This window comes from Copadichromis virginalis, linkage group LG9 (genome assembly GCF_057382275.1).
Source record: "Copadichromis virginalis isolate Kocher_CV1m ecotype Utaka linkage group LG9, C_Virginalis_male_GT1.1, whole genome shotgun sequence".
In the NCBI taxonomy this organism is placed as follows: Eukaryota; Metazoa; Chordata; class Actinopteri; order Cichliformes; family Cichlidae; genus Copadichromis; species Copadichromis virginalis.
The window spans coordinates 5,815,927-5,842,771 of NC_140626.1; the positions used below are offsets into that span (position 1 = coordinate 5,815,927).

Genomic DNA, 26,845 nt, shown 5'->3' on the forward strand with positions numbered 1-26,845 from the left:
TTGTAGTCCACCTGTTTGCACCTCCTTCAGTCTTATATGTTACATCATGTTCCTTCTTCTGAAAGTACATGTGCACCACAGCCATTCCCAAAATCTTGTGAGGTATAAAAACACACAGATAACATTCATCAGCACTCCTTTGACACCACTGGCCCCGACAGATTCAATATAGAAATCTCATTCTTTATGATATTCATGTTCGATTACTCCAACCCTTCTCATTTATTCAGGCTTGGCTTTTAAGGGACACCTCACTCTGTTCCTTAATATCAGGTACATACTAAGAGACAGTGATCTCACTTTCTGGTGCATTTATGTGCCCCACATACTGCACATGAAGCACATGTGTAGGGACACTTTTACTGAAATTTGAATAACCCTGAAGACGAACCCTGAAGTCATAGAGGTATGTTAATAGACAAGCCTTGACACTGTTCCCTACCCACAAACCACAAAACATATGCTTGTGAATTTAAATCAAAATACAACTGAAATAATGATAACAGCATGGATAAATGAAAGATTTGACAGTAGGCATTCACTGTCTTTATGCTTGTTGTTGTAGAAGTGTTCCTGACTTGGAAAAAAATCACGTGCAAATTGCTCGGTGGAATAACTATAAAAAACGTAGTAATATGGGCAAAAATCACAGATATCTGTATAATAAACAGTTAAACACACTCATTTAAATTAGGTAAAGACCTTGTTTATTAACAGTGCACCATTAAACCAGCAGTGTGTACTATGACAGCAAGGTAGATTGGGTGTGTGAATTAATGCTGGTAATGCAAAATCTTGAGCCTGAGGTTTGCCCAGAGGCACTACACAGTGCAAGAAATGACCAAAGTAGGCATATCCCCTCTCACTGCAGCTCTGCCTCATGGCAGCTTGCAAAATAATCACAAAAATGTAACATATTTTTGTGTTCATGGACGCAAATTGTAACATTTTGTGTGTGTATGTTAGTGAAAGGTGAGGTGTCACTATGGCAACCAGGACAACACAGTCTTGAAAGATGTGACAGCTGTTACATTTTGACTTAAACCATGGTAATTTCTTAAATGCCACCCAGTAGATTAATGCCTAAACCTAACAAAACCACATACTTGTAATTAATGAGGTATTTGGAAATCATACAAATAATGTGTAAAAACATCTGAGACATGAATGACTTAAACCTGAGTGTGGTGAAAGTCAAGATGTCTCTAAACAACCAACCTCCTTTTAGACTTTTTCTTTGCCCTTTAAACACTGGATACAGCATGAGACTGTCTTCATGAAAAGTCAAGTTCAGGAATGCAAAATAATGTTGGGAAAGCTGTGATGAGGAACACAAACGATTTGGAAATTTGCGTCCAGCAAATCTCACTGTATGATCGCGTCACATTTGACCTCTGACCTCTGTCAAGTATTGCTGCCATTGTTTGAAATGACAACATATAGACATATAGGGAATTAGATATCGGGATTCTAAATATCAAATTACGTTTGGCTTCCAACATCTTCCTCAAGGTCAAATAAGGTCAAACTTTCAGTTCCTGCCCCAAGTGGAAGAGTTTAAGTACCTTGGGGTCTTGTTCACGTGTGAGGGAAGATCGACAGACAGATAGGTACTGCGGCTGAACTGATGTGGACGCTGTACTGGTCCGTCATGGTGAAGCGAGAACGAAAACGAAGCCCTCGATTTAGTGGTTTAGAGGGAGGTCAGGGCTTCTCTAGGCTGCTGCCAATGCGACCTGGCCCAGAAAAGCCGAAGAGGGCAGATGGATAGTTTGCATCCAAATATCACGTCACATTTGACCTCTGATCTCATTTTTACATTTCACATCTGCTTTCTCTTTAAGTTGAACCCATAAGGTTTTGTAGTATTGTCAAAAAATGAGCTGCCTAGTGGGTTAGAAATATACTGTAGTATAATATTATATAAGAAGCTCAAGTTATTTGTGTCCAGTTATTTATGAATCAACACCTATTATCCATTTCCTGCTCCTACATAATGTTTGTGTAATCAGAGTAAACACCCGTCATGCTGCCCTTTTCTGATTTTTACTGCACTACAAACTTCTTAAAGTATGTTTAAAAAAGAACAAGGAAAACAAAATGAATATACATAAAACTAAATACTCCTCAGAGAGTGTGGTGCCTTGGTGAGGCTTTAATTCTGTGAATGCATCCTGGTTTTATTTGAAAATGCAATTTCTTTGTATTCTTACTGTTTGGGGGGTGGGTGCAAAAATTCCCTGATGAATTTGTATATTTTCTCACTTACAAAGAAATGATGAGCCTCTAATTTTTACAGTAGTTTCACTTTAATGGAGAGAGACAGAAAAACAACCAAAAGGTCTAGAAAGGAAAATACATGAAATTCTAAATTAATTTGCACGTCACTGAGTGAAATAAGTATTTGATCTTCTACAAACCACTGAGAATTCTGGCTCCCACAGACTTGCTGTGAGCCCACATGGCACACAGATTACGATCAGTCAATCAGTTACAAATACTCCTGATGTCAATTTGTTATGTCTATAACACAAATCCATTTTTTCCAGTCCAACATCTCCACCACCATGGGCAAGACCAAAGAGATGTCAAAGGATGTCAGGAACAAGATTGGAGACCCTCACAAGGCTGAGGTGGACAACAAGACCATCAGCAAAAAACACTTGATGAGAAGGTGACCACTGTTGGTGCGATTATTCAGAAATGGAAGAAATAAAAAATGACCATTAATCACCCTCAGTCCGGATCTCCCTGCAAGATCTTGTTTCATGAGTACGAGCTCATCCTTAAGTTTGCCAATGAACAGCTAACTGATTCAGAGAAGGCTTGGAAGAGAGTGCTGCAGTCTGATGAAAACTAAATCTAGCTTTCTGATTGAACCGTCCATGTTTGGAGGAAGAAAAATGCAGAGTATGACCAAAAAAACCCATCATCCCCACAGTCCAAGCATGGAGGTGGAAACATTATGCTTTGGGGCTGTTTATCTGCACAGAAAGACTCCACTGCATTACACTTTCATTGGTAGTGCCTTCGGTGGCTCCCCTGAGAGTTTATGACGTCCTGCCCACTTCACCTGCGGCTTTATCAATGGTGTCTGGTTGCCAGGTCAACACTGGAAGTGTGTGGCTCAGGGAGACAGAAAGAGAATTGTATTTGGCAAATTTAAGTGACAAATGGTGACACTTGATAAACGTTCGCTGAAAAGACTGAAGTGGCCATAAATGAAAGCAAAGAATACTGCTGATTGACATACTACCTGCTAGTAAATACGTTAACGGCTCACCTAGGTAACCGGAGCTGTAGTCACTAGCTGGCAGCTTGAAAGCGACACTGCTTTACACGAAAACATTTTCAGAAATACGGGATTTCCAGCTTTCACTTGTACTCATCCTCAACCTGTATTCATATACATACGAAAATGTCTGTTCTGCAGGCACAGCATCGACAATGCGAACACGGTTGCCTGGGACGGAGTCGCATTTCCTGCTTGAACTAAGTTCCAGCTTTCCTTTCGTCTTTCCGTCTTTAGCTTCTGTTGTTTTGGCGGTGGGAGTAATGCGAGCGCTTGCTATCACGTGCGCGTAACTAGGTACATGAGCGGAGGGAGTAGAGATGAGGAGGTAGCGCACGCGAGGCAGAAAACCCGCTTTCGGATTGGCTGAGAGACACTGGTACCCAGCTCAGTGAAGCTCGAGAAATTCGCCTCAAACGACCGGAAGTTCCACCGGAAATCGCATTCTTACATTGTCATGCAACAAACTGTAAGAAAATAATATTTGGGATAGAATAGATTTCCACACAAAGTATTACGTCACATTTCATTATATCAGATAAGCTGAGTTCGGAAAATACTGACCAAAAACTTCGCGGTATTCGGTTTTCTGACGGCGTGTTTTGGCCGCATCCTGGGACGTGCTCGCGGTTGCTGCTAGCTTTACTTTGGTCCAGAGAAAGAGTGAAGGATGTGACTGAAGCCTCTTTCGCGTGCCTCATCGGCCCTGACTCACTACGCCGTTTGTGTACACTCCTACTGCACTTTGCCTACGAAATGGAGCTCGATGGAAATTAGCAAGCGTGTACCTCTTTGAATTCCCACCCTTACCTTTGGAGAATGATCCACCGGCAGGTTATTTTATCCCAGGTAGGTCGCCTCCATTGTTGCCTTAACGTTGATGTAGTGTCATATCCTGCCAGTCTCCAGCAGCGGGCCCAGCGTTCGGTAACCCGCATTTATGTCATTCTCTTCCGTGTGGAGGAAACGTTACGCTGAATTGTTTAAACAGTGAGTGATTTATTGTAACAGTACATAACGTCAGCAAAAATATCAAGTACATAGCCGCAGCATTTAGACAGAGTGCCTTTTCAGAGGCGGTTTACTTTAAAGCCAAACGTGTTTCCCCAGTAGCTTAATTTTCTATTGCTGCAAGGGCGTAACATCCTTTAAAGTTGTTATTTTGTGTAATAAAACATCTAAATTGAGACTGTGTCAGCTGTATTACACGTGCCGAATTGAAGGGTGGCGACTGCTGTATGAAGACATTAAGCCATGTTTCAGTGAAAACCTTGCCCTTCTCTGGTAAGCAGCGCTGCATTAAATTAATTAATTTCTTGAATGATGTTTGGCGTGAATGTATTGGCGCTGAAGATGTCGGGGCCCTACAGCGTCGCACTGAGTTCTTCCTCCTTATTTGTAATGTACCACGAGCAGGCTATACAAGAGAAAGGCTTACCCCCTCCGGTCTTTGTGCGAGGATTCCCATCCACAAAATCCTCTTAAATACTGGAGCCACACATGATCTGTGTATTTCCTTTTGTTTGCTTCTGTTCTTTGGAGACATGATAATAATAATAATAATAGAAAAGGTATAGCCATGAAGGGATGCATATCACCAGTGATGGTGTTTGTCTAGCTGTCAAGCTGCTGAGTAAATTGTGACCCACATAAATCCCTGTAACAATGGGGAAAAGGCAACGTTTACTAGGTATTGCACACTACCATTTGGTTCTTACTATGAACTCAGATCTTCCAGTATCAATAGGGCAAACCTATTTTTTGCTGGGTTTTCTGTTCCGCTTCTGAATGGATGCCACTGATTTGCCACCAGCTATTTTTAACATATTCATAATTATGCACATAGGTATGGTTGGTACTAATTAATGGTGGATATTCTCATATATGCAGTATTTTTGTTGTATAATGTCAATGATGTTCATAGTTCCTTTAACTGCATGCAAGTCTGCAGTGGTTGGCTATCACCAGAGGTGAACTCAGGTTGTTTATGATGAATATGAGAACCAGACCCTGATGTTTTCATGTATCACCCACTCCACTGTAAGTCACACAGGGCTGAATAATGTTTCTACTAGAAAGCCTAAGAGGTTTGAGCACATCTTTGTGACCTGAGCTCTGAAGATAAGCTTTTTATGTTTATCTTTCTGTGGGCATTGCAATAAGTAAAACGATAAGCAATTTGAAATTGACAAGCACTGTTTTCTTTGAGTGGTTCACCTTCTTATGCTAAGAAATGTTAATCAAGCAGGCTCAAGTGAAAAGGATTTTTCTAATGGATTGTCAGATTTAAAGCATGATAAACCAGAAAAGCACTTTGTTATTTTAAGGGAAATCCCTGCTTAACCAATCCATTCTTCTGTTTGATTGGGGTCTCTGATTATTGAAAAAAGCATAATCATAATTATTTCTCAGTTATTTATTTTGATTGTTAGTTAATATTAACATTCACCAGGTGGATGTTGAACTACTTGGGGGTAGGGTTAGGTTTCATGCGAACCAAGTGTAGTTTCAGAAACCTGAAATTAATTGTTTTCAAATGAATTCTCTTCCATGCATTTTGGCTTTATAGATCTTCACTTGTGAGATTACATTTGGATACACCAGGTAGATGAAAACTTTGTTGTTTTGTTCCAACAGAACTAAACAATGAGTGACTTTTGGCTAAGGTGAAACACTCATTTGATTTAAAACACAAGACAGAATAATCTCATAGTGAAAATAAAAAAAAATTAAGCACTTTACCCAGATTTTCTTTATTCATAATTAAATGTAACACAAGTTCTGATCCAATCAGCTGAATGTTGCATTATCTTTACATAATTCAGCATCATTGTGGATTGCATATGTAAAAACATATTAGTTACACTGGCAAGAAGAAAGTCAGATTTATCGAGAGAATTCTGTCAAAGCAAATAGAAGTGCAACATTTTCTGTTTGGCTGGAGAGAGGCCAAGTCAGGTCAACATGTACAGAAAGAGGAGCAACACAGTTACTGTAGCAAGAGCAGGTTAAACATGTCTTTGTCTGCTCATGCTAACTGTCATGGCAACTCGGATACAATCAAAACAACACCCAATATGGGAAAATGCTGTTGAGTGGTGATCAGGTAATGATATATAATAATTAAAACTACCATGATGTTCCTGCCACAGCTGGCTGCCTAACATTATGTCCTGACACCTGACAGTTTTTCAGCAGAATAAATGACAACATAAAAATTGATCTAAGCAAGCAGGAATACTGTAAATAAGCCAAACAATAGTTTAAAAAGAAATATGAAAAATGGAATAATTTAGGATAAGTGCAGCAGCTTCTGCCACTTAGCTGTAATGTAATCATTTCATACTTCAGCCTGTTAAAAGACACTGCTTAAATGTATATGCAAGAAACAGAAGAGGCAGATTTCCAGTAATAAAAGTGTACTTGATAGAAGACTATCACTGCATGAGAAGTGTAGCCTGTAGCTTTTTTCATTCAAGACGTTTAAAGGACTAAAGGTAGTTTAAAGGTTTCTTTTTAGTGAGTTTTGCAGAGAAAAGTTATACGCAGTCAGAAGCTCTACCAGCACTTATTATAGTTTGGTGAGTATCAAAGCTCACAATACAAAAAAACTCAACGTAAGCAACACTTACACTGTTTTCTAGCTGTTTAACCTTTCAAGTGAGAGAAAAAAGTGTGCAAGCTATCATAAAGTGGCCATTTACTGCATGATGACAGCAACTGCTGCAACCAACTAACTTGATTAATAAAGTGGAAATTGTTTGATCATGGATTATTTCTGTCTCTAATATGATTGTCCTAGTATTGCAAGCTTTAAACAAAAACAACATCTGCAATTGAATTGTGTGTAGTTGGGGACTGGTAAAGATTTTCAGTGTTTTCAGTTTTGTGTGTGTTTGTTAGCAGTCACTGCTTTGTGTCACTTGGTTTGATTTAGACAGTAGCGACAACTGTACAACATGTTTATCAAGTTTACTGGGACATTATAAGAAGCAGAGTATGCCATTGGTCTTTATTCCTAATGATGTGGCATAATAGCAGTTTTTTTGTTTCAGTCCTTTAACATCCCTTTTATAATTTTATCATGGCTAAATTGTGGATATTTTAATATTGAACGATTCAAATAATGCTGAGAGATAATTTGATTTTAATGACTTTTCTCATCTAAATAAAATATGGAAGGAATTAATTCTTCTTTATTCCCAGGAAAGTTAATTTGATTTTGTGCATCAAAATGGGCTGTGTTAAGTGTCTACAGAGGGAGGACCCCAGACTCATCCTCTTAAATAACTTGCGCTACTTTACCACTTTTAGCACAACAGACCCAATCTGATCCTCCACACTAGAGTTTTAAAGCCTGTGCTGAAACCAAGGGAAAAAAAGATACTTAATACTAGTGCTGCAACGGATCACGGTTGATCCGTAATCCGAACCGATCCCACTCCACGGTTCGGCACGCACGTGATCCGAAGATTCGATAAAGAAGAAAAAAGTATGTGTATGGTGCACGTGGTGGGTCTGTCAAGCGATAGTTATGGCCAGCGCTAGCAGTCCAAGTAGAGGAGCAGAGGAGTTTGCAGCATTTAAGCAGCCCTTTGCTGCCCAATCCGACCGGGCTAAAGCTATTACAGAAGCTGTTGGGGTGTTTAGCTGCAGACGGGAGGCCGTATTCTGTTGTGCAAAACAAGGGGTTTAAACTATGATGAACGTGCTTGAGCCACGCTATGATGCGCGTCTGCTTTAGTGGCAAGATCGTACCCAGGCATGTATGAGCAGGAGAAGATTAAAGTTATGGCTGAACTGTCCCAGGCATCTTCTGTTGCCCAACTACAAACGGGTGGACCTCCAGGTCAACGGAAAGCTACGTGACCGCTCATTATATCACAGCGGAGTGGTAGATATAAAGCCCTGTACTGCCCTATATTGCACCTTAATTAGTTTTTATATAATTGCGTGGAATGAGTCTTGAGTTGAATGTTTTTAACAGGCAAAAAATACTTAAAAAGTTAATAAGTAAATGTTAAAAAATTTTCTTTTTTTCTTTTTTGCTGATCCGAAAATTGATCCGATCCGTGACTTAAAACCGTGAGATTTTTGATCCGGTGCACCACTACTTAATACCATTTGCAATGCCACTGGGGAAAACAGAGCAAAAAATGCTGTTATTAAAAAAATGGGAAAAGATTAGAATAACACACGGTAACAGCACCATTTAAGATGTCTGACGTAGTGCAAAAAACATGCCAACCACGTTAGCATTTATGAGAACTCTTTAATTTAGTGTGAAACTGGAGCTTTACTGACCTCTCAAACGCCTTTATGAGGAATGCTTTGGGAGGTTCGTTGTGCTGCTTGACTTTGTTGCCACCACTTTGTAGGGTCATTTGCACAATATAATATAATATCAAATATGTTGTGTCTTGGTCCAACTTTTTAAGCAGCTGCCTAAAGAGGTCCTTTTTTACATGTGACTACGTTAGTAAATTCCATTCATTCTTGACTTTTTCTGTCTAATGGAGTGCAGATTGCGAGTGCTCCTGCCACACTTGGTGGAGTTATTTGTTTACATTTATATCGAACATCACCAGCTGTTAGTGTGTCCTCGTCTGTAGCTCAGTTGTGTGTTGTTTCCACCTTTAATGGGAACAATATCTTGCTAATTAATGCGCTTTATTGGAGGTTTTTGAAGTAGCTGTCTTTTTCGACTCATCGGAGGCTGACATGTGGCTCTTGCTCTCAGATATATCCCGGCTTGTCTTGTTGCTGCTGCGTGCACTATAGAAAGTGCATGGCGTTGCTATAGAAGTGATTGCAGTATGACATTTTCATACCATGCAACAATTTAAACCAGTATTATCACAGATGATGAGATATGGCACAGCCTGAGAAGACTATTGTTGGTATTAAGACTATTATAAATCGGCATGCTGTTATGATTTTTAGTATCTCACAACCCGTTTTTTTCTTTCTTTTACTTCTTGGATAACACTACTGCACACACAGCATCAGGGCAAACATAGCATGCTGTTTATGGCCTAAAAGTGTTTTTCCTTAAGAAATTAAACTGTGGTCAGTATTGTGGTAGACCTCAGTTTCATTAAGCTGTCTTTCCATTGAATTTTTAATCCCACAGACAAAAACTCAAGAACAATAAAAAACAAAACGAAACAAAAGCTAAATTTACTTTGCCAGCTTACCAGCTTTGTGTGCAAGAAACACTCATGTGGAAGGCGTTATTCTGCAGAATGGAAATGTAGGGACACAAACAGATCTTTGACTATTTATTATGAGCCTAATACAAAATCCAAAATACAAAATCCAATCCTAACCATAGCCAATGGCCAGTTTTGAGATGAAGTGAAGACTCTACTAAGTGACCACATTCCTGATGATAGTCAGGTCATCACTCAGATTAATACTAGTTCTGTAGTACACTGTGTTTTGCAATACTGTGTTCATGAAACTCATGAAACGTGTTCATGAAAATCATTATGTTAAGTCCATGTTGCTCTCATGTGCTTATATTGGTCAGGGAGCTCTCTGTTGTAGTGCTATCACAGTAAAGGCTTCCAAATCTCTCCCATACTGGACTGAATGTGATTATACCAGTTAATTGTGCAAATGTAAGAATAAGCAGGAAGTACAAGTGGGGACATTTCCTAGGAGAGTTTTGCCTTAGTGTAGCTAGCTATGGCACTGTACTGATGTGTAGCTATGAAACTAATGAGCACTGTAGGGATTTGAATGTGACTGTATAGTTTTTGTCTTCTCTCTTATTTGCATATGTGTGTCACACATGAGCATTGTTTTTTTGATGCATATGTAGTCAGTGAGTGTGTACTCAGTGTATCTTTAACTGTTAGTCAGGCTGTTAGAAAATAGAAGGGTGAGTAAGAAAATATGAACATAAGGTATCAGTGTGTTGGGATGTAATATTGATCATTTTTTCATTCACACTGACGTGCAGATATGACCTGACTCTCCAGTCGCAGATGTCAGACTGTCCTTGAGTACATAAACTTTTACTGTATTGTGTTTAGTCACAGAAATAGAACAAGTGCATTTAAAGATTTGTTGTTTATCCTGATTAATGGAAGAAAATTAAACTCTTGCTGCAGGCTCAATCATATTCTGTCTTATTCAAATTTTTGTCTCCCATTCTTTAACCTCTGGGCCGTTTTTAGCATAGCTGCTTTTCCTGTAGTAGGTCAGTCTGTAGTAGTCCTGTTACATCTCTTGGTCTTCTGCTTCTCATAGATACTCTGCAGTCTGGCCAGAGAGTAATCCTTCAATTTGCTTTTCATTTTTGGCAAATGGACAAAGTTGCAGGGAGGCAAATCTGGTAAGTGGTCCAGCTGGTGAGCAAAGTTTATGTTGGTGTTCCAGAAAAGGTGGCTACGTGATGTTTTTCCTGCTTGCCAACACCAGCTCTGATTATTTGCGGTAAGTTTCCTCCTCTAGCTAAGTGAGGATGTTACAGTGGAACTAGGGGCTGAGCTCACAGTGAAAAATCCTGCGCATAGTCCCGGCTTTATGACTGTGACATTGTAGACTTAGAGGCGAAATTCAAGCCAGATTTTGGAGAGTTACTGAAATTCGACTAGTTACATAAAATGATATGCCATTGCATGGCTATCTTTGGAGCTATTGTTGGGCTAATAATAAACACAGAAGCACTGAAATACTTTAGGGTGAGGGTTGAATTGTTCCTAATTACATGTTGGGGGTTAGTCTCTGGTACTTGATTGGCAAAGTTCTGTCGTAGGGCAGGAAGAAGACATGGTTTAATTGGATTCATTCTCCTTTTAAGGGGCTCTGCTGGGTGTGCTTGTGGGAATGCAGACATTTTGCAAACTTGCAGGGAGGCAGCTCTTGTGCTTGCATAATAAAGTTTGGTTGTGTATAAGTCAATGGGAAAATAACCTGTCACCTACGCAAATACTTTGCTGCTTAGTTGATGGTTTCATAGCTGGTGTCACATCTGATTGTTTATTTCATAAATTATTGCCATCAGATCAGGGTGTTGTTTAGGGTGGGCCTTAGGTGGAGACACCTGGGGACCTACACACACCTGAACTAAATCTAGGAGACACTGGGGGGTAAACTAAAAATAAGGCAAAAGAGTCTAAGAGAACTTGACAGAAACACTTAAAACAAAGACAAATACTAGACAAGAAACAAAAGGATACTGGAGATAATAAAAGAGATAATCGAAACCAATTTTAATATATCTGACATAAATTTCAATACAATTATTTTTTTTAAATACATTTTTTTTATTAAGGTGAAAATGTTTAATAATAAATATCAAATTTAAAAAAAAGTATTTCACCCTCAGAATGTATATTTATTCAGAACAGTGCGCATGTATTCAAATTGTTATGTATTTAAATGGTTAGAACCTGTTACTCTGATGTACATAACAAAGTCAGAATAACATATCATGATATTTAGAATGGCCACATATCATTCCCTGTATTACTCTCTGTTGTCAATATAAAAAGTGGCAGTAAGTTTTAAATAGCTGTATATGGCATTATTAGCACTTTGCCCTTCAGATCAATCTGGTGACCTTAGAGGAGATGTTAGCGGTGGAATATGGAATTATATTTTAAATCCTTATGCATTACTTTCTATATTTTGGCTGTACACAACATTTGTTAGAATAATGGTTACAAGACTTTTTGTCAATGTTCAACTAATACATGATTCAGTAAAAGGACTAGATGTTATAGTCCCTGATAATGCATTGCTTTAAATGGAGAGAATCTTGAGGGATGGCTGTTATGAGGAAAGGCAGCCCAGAAACTTTACCAACGGGACACATCGTTGTGTGCCTCAACTTTCGGTCTTTTACCCAAGCTAATCTGCAATTTTTCGGTTAGGTTTAGTGATTAGAGATGTGATCTAGATTATCTTATTAAAATTTGGGACACATCGTCAGTATTCATCGGGTGTTTCGGCCATTATGACTAGACACCCTCATCCAAGGAGGCCCTGCCAGGGGTGATCAGGGGTGTGTCACTGGTTTATGTTAAATTGTTATTTCTCTTCTTTCCTTTTTTTTTGTGTCTCCATGTGTATCTGCCCTGAGTAAGGCTAATCTTACGTTGTAGGCCACAGTCTTCAAGGTCATTAAGATGTAAGCCAAATTTCATAATCAGAATACTTTTTTAATCCCAGAGGAAATTATGTTTACATTTTAATGGATTGTTGAGCCCAATCTACACCTCTACAATGTTTTCTTTCTAAACTTTCTGAGCTTTCACCTTTACAGACAGACATTTATGGAAAATCCAAACCAAAATCGTAACTTCCATAGCAGAGGTAGAAAAAACAACAAAATAGTCCAGAACTTCTCAGAATCTCAGAAAACTCAGAAAATGCTCTCTTCAAGGCTGAACAAATGAGCATATATTAGTGTTTTGCTTCTACAAATCAACACTTTTTCCGCTGTTGCCCCACATGTGGAAGTAATGCTACGTTTTGCTTGAAACTGCAAGTTATTGTGTATATTGTAACACTAATGGTGTGTTTCCCTCAGTGCCTCGGGACATTTTATGAGCCAGGGTGGCTGTTTGCTTATATAACACAGTGATAGTAGGCCTGGGGCTGTGTGGAGAGCGAGGATCCGTGGCACTTTTTTGCTAGTCCGTTAACCCTTGGTTACGTAGAGTGACACAGCTACTGCCCAGTCATCCCATAATAGTTAGTCTTCATCCTATCTATTCTTTTACTGATATTTATTTTTTATTGAAGTTTCATATTTTCAGGTTGTGATGAATTCACAGAAAACAACATTCAGAGACTTCTTGTTAATTTTTGTAGGGTTGCTTCTCCCCTGCAGGAACACTGACCATGTGAACATCTGCAGATGCACATGAAAAGTGATTTTTGTTGTATGTGTTGTAACTGTGTTGAGTCTATTTGTCTGTTCTATCTGTGCTATATTTGTGTGTTCTCCATGTCTCTGTTTCCACTTGTTTCTCCATCTGTGCTTCTTTTCTTGAAGTATTCATATTTTTATCTGATAAAGATGAAGTATGAAAAGATGATGATGATGTTTCCCCCCCTAACACCCTACTTCACTTTCTCCTCTGCATTCACTGCTTCTGCTTTTTGTTTCTGTGGTTTGTAACACCCCACCGTTCTCCTCCCACTTCCCTCAGGTTTTGGTCTGCTTTGGGTTGACTGGTCATTATGCTGATGCAGCTCTGTAGTTTCAAGGTCAGTGCCCCCTCCTTCCTGCAATCACTCTCCAGCTTCTTTGTATGTGTACCTCCACCCAGCTTCTGTTGTGCATTTACGAAAGCTGCTGCAAATTTTACACACACACACACACACACACACACACACACACACACACACACACACACACACACTGGTTGGACGATAAAAAAAAATCTTATTTGTAAACTGTAAAAACTCCACAACTGTATTTTAAATAAATACCATAGCTATATATGATAAACTAAAACCTTAATTGACTCGACTTACAGCTTAAAGTGCTACAGAACAACACTCACAAACTGAAAACTTAAAACTTTGGTCAGTTCCAAAGAAATAAAGTAGTCATAGTACAAGAAAAAAAACTACCTCTACACGGCATCAGTTTTTTGTATACAAACAAACAGTTTTCAGTTATTGGGTAGAAACATTCAAATGTAAAGAAAGGAGAACAAAAACAAAACTGGCACCTAATTTTGGTCTGCTTATTCTTTAAACGGTACACCTTTGTTCACATGAAGTACAGTACTGTGTCGATAGAGTGGGCAGTGAGTTGTAATCAAGGTCAGTTACTTTAGTCAGTGCATGCTGCTCTGCTTCTTTCCTGAACTTTAAATAATCAATTCCCCAATTTCTCAACAATGTTGTCATCTTTTGAACCTTGGGCTGTATCCGCTGACGTCAGCAGTGTCAAAGCATCCTGTGGTCTCACTTGGAGTCCGGTACAGGCAGTTTTTCAAATTGGTAGAGTCCATATGAATTATTTTTCTGGCTTTTACCTGTACTGCGAGTCGAGTGTTTTCACCAGTGCATGAAACCACATATTTTTAGATACAAGTTTGTAATGGCCATTTTCTTTGTGCGTATTTATTACACGGCGTGCTGTGGGGAAAGGCCTGTTCTAATGTTTGAGTCTAAGGTTGATTTTGAGCACCTGACAGCTCTTTTTTTGCTTCTCCTCCCTAAACTCTCTTTGATTACTCTTTCACGTGATCCTTGCGTAGGTGGTAGAAGAGGTTTGTCGTGTTTGAGTCTGGGGTGGGGACCGGTTTCCTTCATAATTTGCATAGTACAGTTTTCTGGTCCGTGTCAGACTTTTCAGAACCATGTCCATGCTAGCCCCTCGTTTAGAAATAAGGTCCTCGTATTGTTTTGACCGGTCCTTCTGTTTGTCATTTTTTCAGTTTATTTTGAAAAATCTCAACAGGATCTTAAGCTTTATTGTGAAAGGTTTATGTGGAAAATAAAGAAGAGGACGGCGGCTGGGTTTACCGCCGTTGTTCCTAACGGCAACGCGTGAAAACAGTCGCCTGTCTGTTTTAAATATAAGATAAAGAGAGAACTTTAAAAAATTAATATGGCAACTACAGTGTCCATCAAAACGATGAAAAAATATTGCCGTAAACAGTTTATTTTGCGACACCACGACACAAACAATAGCGTAAAATGAAACGATAGACGTTTTCATGTTATTTTGGTCAGCACCCTCTGTCCATAATAATGTAAAACTGGCTTCACTGTCAACAGTGAGACTAGTGTTGCAGCAGCTTTAAGTTCATGTCAGTTGACCTGAGTTGTTCCTGAACACCCTAACTAATCTGAGGGTCTTCTTGCAGACTTTGGCAAAGCGGTGACACATCCAAATAACTTGTACTCTCATACAGTTGTTTGGACTGATGATCTTGGAATCTGGAGTTGCTTAGAAATGGCTCTAAGAGACATTCACAACTTGTGTAAATCTGCAATCCTCGTTCATAGCTCTTCACTGAGCTCCTTGGACTTTTCCGTTGTATTGACAGTGAGTGCTGTCAAACAAATCCTTTTTATGCTGGCAAAGTTGTAGTTAATCATACTAACAAAAAGTTAATAGGCCTTGGCTTTCACAAATATAAAAGACATCATAGAACCTTCAGCACCACCTCTCTACAGTCAAGTGAATGTACAGTCTGTCAAACTGAAATGTTTCAGATCATCCAAAAATTCTAATATGAGACAAAAATAAACCAAGTAAATACAAAGAATGATGAGTGTGCCCATGTCTCCACCATGTTTGATAGATGTCATGGTATGCTGAAGATCACGAGTTGTGCCTTTCCTCCTCCATGCTGTTTTCTTCCCATCATTCTGGCGCAAGTTAATTTTTTGTAGAACTTTGCAGGCTCTTCCATTTGCCGAGGGTAACTAGTGGTTTGCCATTCTTGTAACCCTCTCTGTCTCTTGATTGTACACTTTGGACATCAAGTTATTTTTCTTAATCAAGAAAAGAATTCTGGTATCGCCCACATAAGTTTTGTTCTGAGTCTTCCAGGCCTTTTGGTGTTGCTGGATGTAAGTGATACAACAGAAAGAAAGCACTGGCCAGTTTTTGCTTTCTCTCTGATAGGTTTATTTTTATTTTTTCAGCATATTGATGGCCTCGGTGAAAACCTGACACATCCAAGTTGAACATTCAGAGTGCCCTACATATATTTTATTTGTGTGGCTGCCAAGGAATAATAGGCAGAGACCTAATAGACCTGACCATGAAACAGCTTGTACATCAGTTGACCAATTCCTGTTGAGACTCTGAAAATGTGGTTATATATCTCAGAATGGCTGTAATTTCTACTGTGATCCTACCATTACTGTAGGATCTGCTGTACAATATAAAGCGCCTTGAGGCGACTGTTGTTGTGATTGTGACTGTTGTTGCGCTATATAAATAAAATTGAATTGAATTGAATTGAATGCCATGCTTTTGTTAAAAACTGTTAAGAGCTTCAGTACAGAGACAGAATTACAAAAACTGTGTCATCATCTAACTGGCTCACTGTCAGTGTTCAAATGGGACCCACAAGCTGACACATCAGCATATTAACTTAGGGCACACAGACTTACTATAACTAAGAGATAAAGCACAGACTATACACACATAATAATAAGGTGAAGGTAAATTCCACGATTGTTTTTTCGATTGGAAGTGTCAAATTAGAAGAGCAGAGGCAGTGGTGCGTCCCTACAGTGGCACAGGATGACTGGCAGGCTGATTTAACACTGATTTAGTAGCTTGCATTTCAGCTGTTGGTCACAGTTAAAAAACAATCTGCTAAACGATTAACAGAATATTGCTGTGTTAGCAAACACAAGCTGCTCTGCTTCTAGCTGGAAGAAGATCTGTGTTTGACGTCAGTCATCAGACAACATTAAAATACATGACCGTTTTCTGTTATCAGCGCATCATCATTGCATTGTTGTGCAACTGTGTGATCGAGTTGATATTGAGGATATTTTTTGTTTTGGTGTCCACCAAGCTGCAGCATAAGAGAGAGCACTGACCACCATAGTGATCAAAATGTGTATAAAAACGTGAATTCAGTCACTTTATTGTTTTAAACAAGTTTTTGACAGATTTCTATTTTTTATTTTGTTTTTACAAAAGCCGGTCAAATAAAGTTATATTGTATATGAAAATGCACTTTTACATTTTAAAGAGGCCACAAATTTTCAACCACTGTAGGTACTTCGTGTTTTTGTAGCTTTGATTCTGCTAAAAGCTTCTTTCTGTGTATGTCGTTGCAGAACTTGTACCAAAATCGGTTCCTGGGCTTGGCGGCCATGGCATCCCCAACTCGCAGCAGCCAGACCCGCCAGCGCTGTAAGGATGCGGTTCGGCACAGCTATGGCCCTGAGTCCTTTGCTGTCAATGGCCTGAACCAGGATGCTTTTATGTTGGGACTGTCACGCTCCACCAGCGACACTGATCTGGTCTCTCCAGATGCACGTTCCACTCTTACCATCAGCTCTTCCCACTACATCATAGGCCAGTCCGAAGACCTGGTGATCACATGGGACATCAAGGAAGAAGTGGATGCTGGAGACTGGATTGGGATGTATTTAGTTGGTAAGATGTCACGTGCTTTGAGATTTTAGAGTTTTAAATATATTGACTCTGAAAGTAGTGTTAAAAAAATCTTATTTGTTTTTGTACAGTATGCTACTCTGGTTTGCTGTCCTCTGCTGTGATGGTTATCACGTCATTATTTTAGTGCCATTTGTCTTTGTTTAAAAATGGCAGCATAAGTCCCAGAGGTGGAAAATAAATCAAAGATGTGTGTAAATAGAGAGCACAAGTGGTTAGTTAGAAACTGGATATTACAGCATGCACAAACCACTTGTAGTCATTTACCTTACTTACTTTTCTGTATGTATTTATGTTATTGTTTGACTAATGGTAACATGTAGGCTTGCTAATGAAGCTTTAAGACACAAAGCAACAATGTAACTTCAGTGCTCTTCTCTGAAAAAGCTGATAGCTCTGAAGTCTGTGATATAGATTTTCATTCAAGCAGGCATGTCATGCATCAGGTAGTCTGTTCTAGATAGGCAATATCTGCAAACATACAGTCACATTAAAAACAAAGTACACCCAGTTAATTCCAAGGTTTTACATATCAGGCAGGTCTTAAAATGAGGTAAATACAACCCGAGATGAGCAACAGCACATGAGCTGTTATGTTAGAAGAAATAATTGTTGTATTATTATATCATAAATTATTTATTTAATAAACACTAAGCCAAATGCAGAAGCAGTGAGTGAAAAATTATTTACACCCTATGATTCAGTATCTTGTATAACCACCTTTAGTGGGCTGTAACTTAAATAAAGTAACACTTTGGGAAACCTTCTGGTACACAGAAGAGTTCGTGGTGGACATGGTGGTGTTGTTAAAATGACGCAGCAAGACCATGGGAGAGCCGTACGTAAGCGAAGGATCAGAAACCTAAAACTACTTAAGCATTGTTTAAAATCAATAGTGGGCCAACATTTCTCCACAACGATACAACAGACTGGTACATTCATACATAAAGCGCTTATTTAATTTTCAGATGTGCTAAGGGCCAAATAATCATGTCCTGATATGTAAAACCAGAGTTTACTTTATCTCAAAGCAAAGGATTTCCACTTGTCCAGTTGTATAAGTGAATACCAGTAGTTTCAGCTATCATTTTATTTTGTTGCCAATACATTACAGAAAGAAATTCAGAAGCTTGGACGTGCAGTATGGTTTGAGCTCTCATTCATCTCTCTTTCCAGATGAGACGTTATCGGAGAACTTTCTGGACTACAAGAACCGAGGCATCAATGGATCTCACAAAGGACAAATAGTCTGGAAAATTGATTCTAGCTCCCACTTCAGTGAACGTGAGTAATAAAAAATGTTTTTTTTGTTAATATAGGGAACACTTTGTCTCTAAGAAAATGTGAATGTCTTTCACCAAACAGCTCACAATATAAAGTAAAACAAACGATTCCACGTCACTCACGTTATATTGGATTTTTGGGGGGAATTGTGGACATACGCAGTCAGTCGTGTCAAAAAGGTAAAACTTTAGTGTTAAACTACAGTCAAGATGATATTAGCAGCTGGTGACTTGTGACCCAAATGAAAACAAATATCTCAAACAAGCACGACTCTACCACCTGCTCCATATGACAGGCAAAACATAGATGTGGCTTCCGGTCGAGTGAACGCTGCCGCTGCTCACCGGTTATTATTATTACTATTACTATTTTTATTATAATTTTTTTTCAGTTGCTGACGACAATGTGAACCAAGAATCTAAGGCGCAACCCTGTTTTGACTTGTTTTCGCAACATTTGCGGGCTCCTATTGCTTGCGCTGCAGCTGTCAGCTGGTTGTTCGGTCCTTCCGTTTGTGTTCAGTGCTCGGCCCTGATTAAGATGCGGCTCCACAGGGTGTTGGTGTGGCTCGTGCTCACCTGGGTTTTTTTATCCATCATTCATCACCCGGCGACAGCTCTTCTCCAGTACTCTGCTACGGATCTTTTGCGGCTCCATTTTTGCCTGGCTGTCTCTCCACCTGTGGCTCTATACTTCTACCCGGACATCGCCTTCCAGCCCCGCCACAGGTATATCCACCGAGGGCTTCGGCGGAAGTTCAATATCAGTGACACTAACTCAATATTGTCCATCTGGTGAAAAACTCGTTGTCCTCCCCGCAAGACTGACCGGGCTGTCGACCACAATGTGCTGGCCCACCTGGCTAGATCGACTAAGCCTCCTGTCCAGCATGGTAACTCCAGCATCAAGTTTGGTCTATTAAACCTCCGCTCTCTCACTGGTAAGGGACATCTCGTCCATGATCTCCTCTGTGATTGTAAGTTGGACTTTCTTTGCTTGACTGAAACATGGCAACAGCCCAATGACTTTGTTTCTCTCAATGACTCCACTCCATCTGAGTTTGTTTACACCTGTCAACCTCGCATCTCGGGGAGGGGCGGAGGTCTCGCGATAATTCACCGGAGGCACTGGAAAGTGCTCCCTGTCTCTGCCCCTCCCTCCCATCCATTTGAATACATTGCACTGCAGCTCCCTGGATCTACCCCCACCATCATATGTACTGTTTATCGGCCACCTAAGCCAAACAAGGAGTTTTTAAATGAATTTTCTGCTCTTCTCACTCATTTCACTGTACTTTCTCCAAATCTGATCATTGCTGGTGACTTCAATATTCATATGGACAATGATAAAATCCCTCTTTCTTTCCAGAGATTTTACCTCCTGCCTGGAAAGTTTTGGGCTTCTACAGTACATAAAATTTCCTACCCATTCTAATGGTCATATCCTGGATTTGGTCTGTTGTTCTGGCATTACCCCCACCCATTGTAAAGCCACATTGTTTCCCCAGTCTGATCATATGTTTATTTCTTTTGATGCAAACATAAGCGCTTCCAAAACCTGTATCTCTCGTAATATCACTTTTAGGAAGATTAGTAACATTAACCCAGCTGTTTTTTCATCTGCCGTCCATGACCTTCCATCTATCCACTGCTCCTCAACCCCATGAACCCCATGAACTCGTTTGCCATTATAATGTCAACCTTCATAACCTTCTTAACATATTTGCTCCCCTTAAACATCGAACTGTCTCATTGCGTCACCTTAAAGCTAAAGGACGCCAACTCGAACGTCTATTCAAGAAAACCGGACTTACTGTAAATAAAGAAATGCACAATGATCATGTTCTGTTCTATAAGGACTGCATTGCCTCAGCCAAATCTGCTTACTACTCTGGTTTAATTAGTTCTAATGAAGGTAACTCCAGGTCCCTCTATTCAGTAAATTGTTCAGTAAAATTACAAAACCTCCAGACACATTCCCCTCCCACATGTATTCTGTTGATTTTTGCAACTCTCTTATCTCTTTTTTCACTTGTAAAATCTCAGATATTCACTGTCAACTTAACTCTTTAGGAGCTCCTGACTCTGAAGTGGACTTCCTGGTTCCCCCACTGTCTTCCTGTCAGTTATTTTCAAGCTTTACTGTTCCCTCCATAACTGATGTGTCTAATCTCATTAAAAAATCTAAGTCATCCACCTGTCAACTTGACCCTCTCCCTACTGTGTTAGTTAAAGCCTGTCTTCCCTCTTTAGCACCTCTCATAACCAATATTATTCATTCCTCCCTGAACACTGGGATTGTTCCTGAAGCACTGAAAAAGGCTTCTGTTATCCCAACTCTCAAAAAGCCTGGTGCAGACCCCAATAACTTTGATAATCTTCGCCCTATATCAAATCTCCCCTTTATTTCAAAAATTCTTGAAAAAGTTGTCGCCACCCAGCTTCATTCACATCTCAATGACCATAATCTCTATGAACCATTTCAATCTGGTTTCCGCCCCAATCATAGCACAGAAACTGCTCTGTCAAGGATTACCAATGACCTTCTGATGGCAGCTGATTCTGGTCTCCTATCCATCCTCATCCTTCTTGATCTTAGTGCGGCGTTTGATACCATTTCTCACAATATTCTCCTGAACCGGTGAGCTTCCATTGGTATTAGTCACACCCCGCTTACCTGGTTTACCTCCTATCTCTCAGACCGCACTCAGTTTATCCAATTTAAATCCCATTCTTCAACTCTATCCTGTTTCTGCTGGTGTGCCCCAGGGTTCAGTATTAGGGCCTCTTTTATTTATTATTTATATGCTCCCTCTTGGTATATATATATTCCGAAAATACAATATAAATTTTCACTGTTATGCCGATGACACCCAGCTCTACCTTTCTAAACCCAATTCATCCCTCCCACCTACCTCCCTCTCAAACTGTCTTATTGAGATTAGACCCTGGTTCTCCTCCAATTTTCTCAAACTCAACAGTAATAAAACTGAAGTTTTACTTGTTGGTTCACCATCTATCTTAACCAAATCCCACAGCTTTTCCATTAACATTGAAAGTTCTCCCACCCTTCCCTCCCCTCAGGTTAAGAGTTTGGGTGTCATAGTTGATAATACTCTTTCATTCCAGTCTCACATTAATTACATAACCCGGTCTGCTTACTTCCATTTACATAATATTAACCGACTCCGTCCCTTCCTTACTCCCCATGCTGCTGCCATCCTTGTCCATAGTCTTATTACGTCCCGTATTGATTACTGTAATTCCCTCCTATTTGGTCTCCCTGAAAGGTCCCTTCATAAACTCCAACTTCTTCAAAATTCTGCAGCTCGGGTCATAACTTGCACTCCGTTAAGTGCTCATATTACCCCAGTTCTTCAGCAGCTTCACTGGTTTCCCGTAGAAGCCAGGATAAATTTTAAAATCTTACTTCTTACATACAAGTGTGTCCATAAATCTGCTCCTTCATATTTGTGTGAGCTGCTCCATATCACCACTGTTTCCCGCCCTCTCAGATCATCATCTGCTATTCATCTTACTGTTCCGTCCTCACACCTTATCACTATGGGGAACAGAGCTTTCAGTCGCTCTGCTCCTCGGCTCTGGAACTCTCTTCCTCCTGCACTAAGAAATATTGACTCCCTCTCCGTATTTAAGACACAGCTCAAAACACATCTGTTTAAACTGGCTTATTTGCTTTAATGCTGAATTTATCTGTTGTCAAGCTCTGTTTTGTAATTTTAACTTATTTTATGTATTTTATGACTACTGTTCCTTTTATTGATTTTGTTTTTGTAAGGTGACCTTGGGTTTCTGAAAGGCGCCCTCAAATAAAATGCATTATTATTATTATTAGAGGAAACAGTGGATGGAAAGTAGTGATGTGTTCACAAGGTGGTAAAGGAGGCCTTTAAGCAATTTGGATCAGCTGAAGGACCTTTCAAGGGGTTGTTAGGATAACCTGATGATAATGAGTTGGAGTAGTCAAGCCTAGAAGTAATAAGTGCATGAACTAGTTTTTCTCCATCATTCTGAGACAGAATGTTTCTAATTTTAGAGCTATTGTGCCAATGCAAGAAAGCAGTCCCATATATTTGTTTAATATGTGCACTGAAGGACATAGCCTGGTCAAAAATGGCTCCAAGATTTCTCACTGTGTTACTGGAGGCCAAGGTAATGCCACCCAGAGTAAGCATCTGGTTCGATACCATATTTCTGAGAATTTAAGGGCCAAGTAGAATAACCTGAGTTTTATCTGAATTTAGAAGGAGAAAATGGGAGGTCAGGCCTTTACGTCTTAAAGACATTTCTGCAGTTTAACTAATTGGTGTGTCTCCTATTTGTGCATTAATGTGAACACTGAAGAACATGTCCTAGTCAACAATGATTTCAGGAGCCCTCACAGTGTCACTGAAGTCATCGGGCCTTTAACCTTTTAAGACATTTCTGCTGTTAAACTGCAGGAATGTTTTAATATGTGTCGTGTTGAGGGAGAGCACACATTTTCATTGCTATGCAGATAATACGTAACTCTAAGGGAAGTCTGAAAAACAGTGTGTAATCTAAATAGAAGTGGTCCTAGCATGGAAGCTTGTGGAGCTCCATAATTAACCTTAGTGAGTTAGGAAGACCATTTACATGGACAAATTAGAGTCTAGATATATATAATTCAAACCACGCAGAGTGGCACCATTATTACCAACAGATTGCTTTGATTTGGCAATAGTAAAATCATTTAGTTTGTTGGTTTGTTTGCTAATTTATTTCACTCATCTAAGGATACAGAAGTTCATTTAGCCTGTTGATGATATTTAGTAATATCATGTTTGTTTGCTGTACTGAAATCCAAATCCAGGGTCTTTAAAATCTTTTGTTTCCTACCCCTGGCAGGCTTGTTCTTTACCGTGTGGCTTTCTTTGAATTCCTTTTTTACTTCACACTCCAGTCCTTGACACTTGGAAATCTGTGATAACTTTGTATATTCATCCCCTGCTTTCTGAGGATGAAAAATTATTTTGTTTCTGACATGGTGCGTTCTCAAGTGACAGCTATACTGTGTGTGAATTGGAAGTTAACTGCCAGTTTTAACTTGACTTTACAAGCTTGAGCTATGGCTCAACCAGAGCCGCTACCAGCCTCGAACCGCGTCAGTATGTTTGCCTGCAAGCTGCAGTCACCAATAAAATGTTGTGTGTGTGTTTTCTTTCTGCATTCATAAATATCATTATCACAAATGTCTTTGAAATATCGTGATATAATTTTGAGCCTGTTTGCACATCCATAGTTTCAGCATAAATGCTGAGTAATGTGGTGATAATACCTCACAGCACAGTATACCTGAAAATCAGTGGCAGTATCACTGTACTGTAGTTTATGTCAGTTTGGACCAATACTGTTTTAAATGGCTTTATATTCTTATCTCCATATATCATTTTCTATTAGATTGAATTTGTGCCTGAGCTGTTTTTGGAAATAATAAGAACAGTTAATAATATATTTATATGATGTAGGTGCTGAAGAGCTTTTTATTTTTTATTTTTTGAGAAGTCGAAGCTTAAATATAACATCTGGTATCTAGCTGAGGAGAATAACTGGTCCCTAATTTTATAGCTCAGAGAAACCCAATGTTGCTACCACTCCACCTTATGATAATGAAATGTAGTTAATTACAAAGGAAACACAAACAAAATAGGAGCACTGGTTATTGTTGTCACGATACTCGAGTTTTAAAGTAAATACAGATACAAAGGAAGACACTAAATACTCGATACCATTTTCAGTACCATGGGGAAGATTTTGACCCCATTCTGCAACAGCACAAGTAACAAGTCATATCTTGATATGTTAACTAACTAATAAATACAAAATAAGTATTTAACATTAAATTATTATCATTATTCATTTTAGAAAATGGTTTAGGTCATTTGATTACAGATTGTGAAGTTAAAATATATTCAAGAAACTACTAATAAGCCTAGTTATTGTGCTGCTCTACCCTAACACATCTAAATAATCTAATGTAGAAGAAGAGCATTATGGGACAGTGTGGTATTAGTTATGCTAACAAAAAGATGCACTCACCGGTCGCTGCCTGCATTTTAAAGCTGACCTCACTGTTGGCTCTAACAGAAAAGTTAACGTTTATGATCGTAGCAGGAATGACCCGCACTCGGCAGTGTGAGGCGAGTCTTTATTTACAGTGTGCTTTTCAGTACTGTTGTGCTTTCACCGGCAGCTTTTCAGCTCCTCAGTGCTTGGCAGCTCCTTCCTCTCACTACTACCACCTCGCTTCTTCTCTGGCCCCGGCACATTAGTGATGCTTTCCAATCGTGATGACCAGCCTCCCCTGAAACCACACCCTAAACCCTCTCCTCCACCCCCTCCCCTGCAGCTGAGCCACCAACCACTTCCCACCACAATCATCCTGTGCACATCTAACTGTAGCCTCTCATCCATCTCTCATCCATCATTCACCCTGCTCCGTCCGTCTCCAAATGCTTACATCCTCAGCTCTGCTCGCCAGTACTGAATTTTGCCTGTCCCACTCTGGATTTAACTCTTTACTTGCTCAGTTTAGTTCTCCACACTCAGTTCACCTGCTGTGCTGTACAGTCTGCAACCAGCCTGGTTCTCCATGGGTCCATAATCCACTCCATCCAAAACCCATTCATCCAGGGATAATGATTCATCTAACCACAGTCTGCTAGCCTCTACCTTAATGAAAACAGATGGCTAATATCGGGTAGTTCCTAATAGTTGAATGGCTAATGTTAATGCGTTTGCTGGCCAGGTTAACATTTATAATAACTGTTTAATACGTCATTGTTTTTGAAAGGAGAGATTTACCGACCTCTGAAATTCCTCCTAAAGTGTAGCTCAGTGTAGCACATTAACGTTGCTGTTTTCAACTGTCAGCTGGAGAAGACAAAGATAGTGCAGTTGGTATTGAAATGGTATTGATACTATTGTAAATGAGTTTCTATATATAATTCAGAATAGATTTTTAGTATTGAATAATATCATGTTGTTCTTGTTTATTTGTTTTTTTCGTTTGACAATCTTAGCACCGGCTAAAACAAACAAACGAGGAAGAAGGCCATGAACCAACCTGGCCCATTCGATTGGACTGCATTGTGATTGTGTTTTTAAAATAATGTGGAGATATCGGATTGAGGTCTTTTGAAATATAAAGTCTAAATGAACAAAGGACAGAGTGCACTGAGCCTGTGAGGCACTTAGTACTGTAATGGTATTACAGAGACAGCAGCCACAAGTCCCATCATCAGAGTGAGGGAGAGATGGAGACAGAGCGAGCATGACAGCGAGAGAGCAAACGCAGGCAGACATTCATAAATGGCGTACAGTGACTCTGTTTAGGAATGTGGGAATTGTGCGTAGGAGTAAGAGAGATACAAATAACACAGAATACCCATATCACCATGAAGTCATGTAGGTGTTTCCACTCCCACTAACCTCTATTACACAGGAAGTAGAAGTCAATTTTTCCTGTGACTTCACCTTCATATGACTGAAGATGCTACGTTAATCTCTGAGACATCTGTTCAACTTGCTCTGAAATGTATTCTCTACAGCATGGAGAAGCCTCCAAAACAGCTAATTGAATACAAACTACATAGTTTACATGTAGATAGATAGATAGATAGATAGATAGATAGATAGATAGATAGATAGATAGATAGATAGATAGATAGATAGATAGATAGATAGATAGATAGAGTGCGACTGGTACTAACACATTTCTTTGTATGCCAGGGTTTTAACTCCTACAGCATTAGCCAAGCTTTTGCCCCTTAAGCTACAGCCAACATGTTAGCTGATATAACCAGTAGTTTATCTTCCTGTTAGCCATTTTTCATATAAATATATATGAAAAATGGCATATAAAAACATATAAAAACTGCTTAGTTTAGACATAAAAAACCCAAGACAAAACAAACGAATGTTTTGATTTAATATTAGGGCTGTACTCAGACATTTAATTACTGTGGTGTTCAGTGTTGCCAGCTTTTAGAGTTTAGCCTTTTCATATCAGTGTAGTGGATGGTGATGGAGAAAGTCTGTAGACAGTATCTTTACACTTTGCAACAAAGTGCTGCTTTCCTAACATAGGAAAAGCCCCCCGCT

General features: G+C 39.4%; 1 protein-coding gene across 2 annotated transcripts in view; it reads left to right on the forward strand.

Annotated features, from left to right (window-relative positions):
- The first annotated feature begins 3,298 nt into the window (after positions 1 to 3,298).
- Positions 3,299 to 26,845, forward strand: part of hecw1a (HECT, C2 and WW domain containing E3 ubiquitin protein ligase 1a) — a 95,182-nt gene continuing 71,635 nt past the window's right edge. Inside the window, exons 1-4 of one of the 2 annotated variants that reach the window (XM_085467478.1) lie at positions 4,080 to 4,141; positions 13,462 to 13,519; positions 17,078 to 17,399; positions 18,594 to 18,701. In XM_085467478.1, the coding sequence (XP_085323604.1) occupies positions 13,493 to 13,519; positions 17,078 to 17,399; positions 18,594 to 18,701 (457 nt within the window). In that variant the 5' untranslated portion in view covers positions 4,080 to 4,141; positions 13,462 to 13,492. Of the gene's footprint in view, positions 4,142 to 13,461; positions 13,520 to 17,077; positions 17,400 to 18,593; positions 18,702 to 26,845 lie in introns of both variants that reach the window. The other variant, XM_085467477.1, reaches the window with a different exon arrangement.